This window comes from Nannospalax galili, unplaced genomic scaffold, assembly GCF_000622305.1.
Source record: "Nannospalax galili isolate Female #2095 unplaced genomic scaffold, S.galili_v1.0 scaffold137, whole genome shotgun sequence".
NCBI lineage: Eukaryota > Metazoa > Chordata > Mammalia > Rodentia > Spalacidae > Nannospalax > Nannospalax galili.
The window spans coordinates 2,324,307-2,328,710 of NW_008340203.1; the positions used below are offsets into that span (position 1 = coordinate 2,324,307).

Here is a 4,404-nt window from a genome sequence, read left to right on the forward strand (position 1 = left end):
ATTTGGCTTGGACTGGGGGGTGTAGCTAAGTAGTAAAGCTCGCGCTTGCGCAGCATTCTCTAGGACCTGGGTTTGATTTCTTAACACTGAAGAAAATAAAATTGGCTTAAATCTAGCCCCTCGACCTGACAGAGAGGGCATAGTTGCTCACCTACTTGCACGGGTGACTATATACTTGGAGCATCGACCTGGCCATTTCTCCCTCCCCCGCCCCCGACCTACCTGGGAACCCACCAGCACTCCTCCAATGTCTCTCTGCGCAGGCGCACAACAGTGGCAGGAGGGGGCGTGGCCTCGCTCTGCGCCTGTGCTGAATTCCAGCTGCGATTGCTATGAGAGAAAACGATGCCCAGGATGGGCTTCGCTGCCCGGCCGCAGCCGGGAGGCCCACACTGCACAGGCGCAGACCGAGCGCTCGCGTCAAAACACCGAGAAGCCGCGCGCTCCCCGCGTCCTGCGCACCCGGGTGCCAGGCGCTCGTCTCAGCGGAGACTCCCGCTAGGACTAGGCGGGCGAACTCACGTCTGAACCGCAATGCCCCGGGAGATCATCACCCTGCAGCTGGGCCAGTGCGGCAACCAGAGTGAGCAAGCAACTGCCGGGCCCCTCCAGCCTCTGGTTCTACCCCACAGGCCGCACTCAAATGCCTGGCACCCACCAGTCCCATTTTCCTGCCCGTCAGTCACCTTCCCTGCCCTCTTGCGCGTGACGAACCAAGCAAGAGCTGACTCTGCAGCCCTGGGCTGTGAGAACTCCCAGGTGTCTTGGGTCCACCCTCTTGAATGCCTCTGAGTCTAACCCTGGGCTCCTTAGGCCTTAGGGCTCTAGTAGACCTGGGCATCTCCCCCCTCCCCCAGTTGGGTTCGAGTTCTGGAAACAGCTGTGCGCCGAGCATGGCATCAGCCCCGAGGGCATCGTGGAGGAGTTCGCCACCGAGGGCACTGACCGCAAGGACGTCTTTTTCTACCAGGTGCCCCCAGTGACTTGAGCAGGGCCCAGGGGGCCTGAAGGGAAGGGCCTGATACTGGGAAACCTACTGGGCAGATGGGACCAGAGTGACTGTCTTAGGGAGGGAGGGCCTGCAGGAGCCAGAATTGGGAGGATTTAGGGCTTGACCCATCCTAGCTCACTGAGCCTATTCCTGACTTCCCTGTGATAGGCAGATGATGAGCATTACATCCCCCGGGCTGTGCTGCTGGACCTGGAACCCCGGGTGATCCACTCCATCCTCAACTCTCCATATGCCAAACTCTACAATCCAGAGAACATCTACCTGTCTGAGCATGGAGGAGGAGCTGGCAACAACTGGGGCAGGGGATTCTCACAGGTGCCCATCTCAGAGTTCTTGATAGTCCCAGCCTGGGGCAAAGCAAGGCTGAAACAAATCTGGGAATTTGACTAGACTAGATTGGCAATAAATAAGAGACAAATGGATACCATGGCAGAGGGACAGCTAGGAAGAGGTTTATGCAGATTTCGGGGAAATCATTCACAAAGTAGCAGCACTTCTGGGTTGAGAAGGATTCTGGAGCTCTGCTTCAGGGTGACGACAGTGGTCAAGGGCAAAGTTCTTGGATCTGAGACGGGAACCTTTGGCCTGACGTTCCCTTCTCATGCCTCTACAGGGTGAGAAAATCCATGAGGACATCTTTGACATCATAGACCGAGAGGCAGATGGAAGTGACAGTCTGGAGGTGAGGTTTTTCTGCATTGAAGCAAACAGGGGGAAAGATCAGGTGGTGACCAGAACAACATCCATTTGGGGGCATCAGATATAGAGTCCTGGGGAAATAAAGTCCTGCCTTGTTCTCAGGGAAATCAGAATCTCAGCACCACCAGCTTCTTAAGACTTGAGTTGCTCAGCTTCTGTTTGGTCCTGGATGAGTGGGGAATGAGACAAGCCTCAAGTTTCTCTCCCAATCCCTGAACATCCCTCCATCTCTCCCCATTCAGGGATTCGTGTTGTGTCACTCCATTGCTGGAGGGACAGGTTCTGGTCTGGGCTCCTACCTCTTGGAAAGACTGAATGATAGGTAGGTAAGCCTGTGTTTGAAGAGAGGGCTTTAGGTCCAGTTTCCTGGTGTGCTGATTAGTTTTAACTGTCAACTTGACGCAATCTAGAATCTTGAGATTGGGTCTCCTTGTAAGCTCACTATGTAGACCTTGAACTCACAGAGATCCACCTGCTTCTGTCTCCCAAGTGCTGGGATTAAAAGTGTATGCCACTATGCCCCGCCTACAATCTAGAATCTTTTTTTTTTTTTTTTTGGTCTTTTTGAGACAGGGTCTCCCTGTAGTCCCAGCTGACCTGAACTCACTATGTAGACGAGGCTGGTCTTGAACTCACAGTTATCCGCCTGCCTCTGCCTCCTGAGTGCTGGGACTAAAGGCGTGCGCCACACCCGGCTACAATCTAGAATCTTTAACTCTACATTGTTTGGGGTGGGCACTTATGTCACTGTGCAGGTGTGGAGGACAGAGGACAACTTGCAGAAGTTGGCTCTCTCTTTCCCCAATGTGGGTCCCAGGGATTGAACTCAGGTCATTAGGATTGGTGGCAGGCACCTTTACCCACTGAGCCATCTCACCAGCCCATGGGAAGAGAGTTTTAATGAGTAATTACCTAGATCAAGGTGACCTGAGGGCATGTCCTTGGGGGATTGTCTTAATTATTATTTGATGTAAGAAGACCCAGCCCATTGTGGGCAGCACCATTCCCTAGGCATGGGGGTCCTGAACAGTGTGCAAGAGGAGAAAGCTAGCTCAGAGCGAGCAAGCAAGGATCCATGCATTTCTTCTCTCTTGATCTTGACTAAGTATGATGCTTTAGGTACCTGCCTTGACTTCCTCACAATAATGGATGGTAACCTGGAATTAATTGCAAGCCAAATAAACCCTTTCTTCCCTAAGTTGCTTTTTGTCAGGGTATTTGTCATAGCAAGAGAAAGGAAACTAGAATACCTGGGTAATATCTTTCTGTGTTGCCCCTCCCCCAACCCCCCTTGAGCTGGAAGGTTGTTTCTACTTTCCTTGAGTCACAGGGACAGAACCAGGGTTCTCCTTGGAAGCAATAACCGTACAGGGAGACAGAGGCTACCTAACAAAGGAAGGGGACCTGTAGAGTTTGGTGCTTGTGGTTTATCCTTTTGGATGCTAAAGATTCAGCTCTGACACATGGAAAGGAATGGTCCCCATTATCCCTAGAGAGGAGATTGGTGTGTGTGTGTGGGGGGTGTCCTCCAATTCCCTGTGCCACTGTCTCCTTTTCCCTCTTCCTTGGTGGAAAGGAATGGTCCCCATTATCCCTAGAGAGGAGATTGGTGTGTGTGTGAGGGGGGTGTCCTCCAATTCCCTGTGCCACTGTCTCCTTTTCCCTCTTCCTTGCCCTTAGGTACCCTAAGAAATTGGTACAGACATACTCAGTGTTTCCCAACCAGGACGAGATGAGTGATGTGGTGGTCCAGCCCTACAACTCACTCCTCACACTAAAGAGGCTGACCCAGAACGCTGACTGTGTGGTGAGCAGAGTTTAGGCTGCCTCCTGGGGCTGACCCTTGCCCTTCCCTAGCCCTGGCTCACATAGAGCACCCAATAAAACCCATGTTGGCCAAATTATGAACTGAGATCCCAGCTTCCAAATTGCATCCAGGCCTTTTAGACAGTAGGACCTTCAACAAAGAGAGTACACCCCTACCCCACTATGTACCCCATTTTGCCTACTCAGTGTCTTCTATGGTCAAGTTTTGTAGCAAAATTTTCTTCCGCTATCCAGGCAAGGTTAGATTGTTTTGTGTATATTGTTAAACTTGTTTTAATTTTTTTAATTATTTAGAACCAGGGTCTTAGCTGGATGTGGTGGATTATGCCTATAATCCCAGTTCTCAGAAGACTGAAACAGGAGGATCACTGTTAGTTCAAGGTCAGCTTAGATTACACAGTTAACTTTTAGTCTGGGCTAGAGTAAGACCTTGTCTCAAAAATCCAAAACAATTGAAACAGAAGAAAAAGAAACAGTCTAACTAAATTGCTGGAACTTGTCTCAAATTTGTGATTCTCCTGCCTCAGCTTCCTGAGTAGCTGAGATTACAATGAATGCCACCATGCCTGGTGTACGTAATCGGCTGATTGATGATAGAGACTGAATCCACTCTTTTGTATTGAGTACATGTTCTACCACTGAGCTATACTTCCAGCCTGGTTTTAAGATTAAAAAAAAATTTATTCTATGTGTATTTTGCCTGTATATATGTAGATGCACGGCGTGTATGCATCCCCAGAGGTCAGAAGAGGGCATCAGATCTCCTGGAACTGGAGTTATGGATGATTGTTAGAGCCTTGTGGATGCTAGGAACTGAACCCAGGTCCTCTTCAGCAAGACCCAGTGCTCTTAACCATGGGGCCATC

At 50.6% G+C, this 4,404-nt stretch overlaps 1 protein-coding gene across 2 annotated transcripts in view; it reads left to right on the top strand.

Moving 5' to 3' along the window:
- The first annotated feature begins 300 nt into the window (after positions 1–300).
- LOC103735907 (tubulin gamma-2 chain) overlaps positions 301–4,404 on the top strand; it is a 6,714-nt gene continuing 2,610 nt past the window's right edge. The window contains exons 1-6 of one of the 2 annotated variants that reach the window (XM_008835318.3): positions 301–583; positions 858–970; positions 1,160–1,327; positions 1,626–1,694; positions 1,954–2,033; positions 3,392–3,518. In XM_008835318.3, the coding sequence (XP_008833540.1) occupies positions 535–583; positions 858–970; positions 1,160–1,327; positions 1,626–1,694; positions 1,954–2,033; positions 3,392–3,518 (606 nt within the window). In that variant the 5' untranslated portion in view covers positions 301–534. The remainder of the gene's footprint in view (positions 584–857; positions 971–1,159; positions 1,328–1,625; positions 1,695–1,953; positions 2,034–3,391; positions 3,519–4,404) is intronic. The other variant, XM_008835320.2, reaches the window with a different exon arrangement.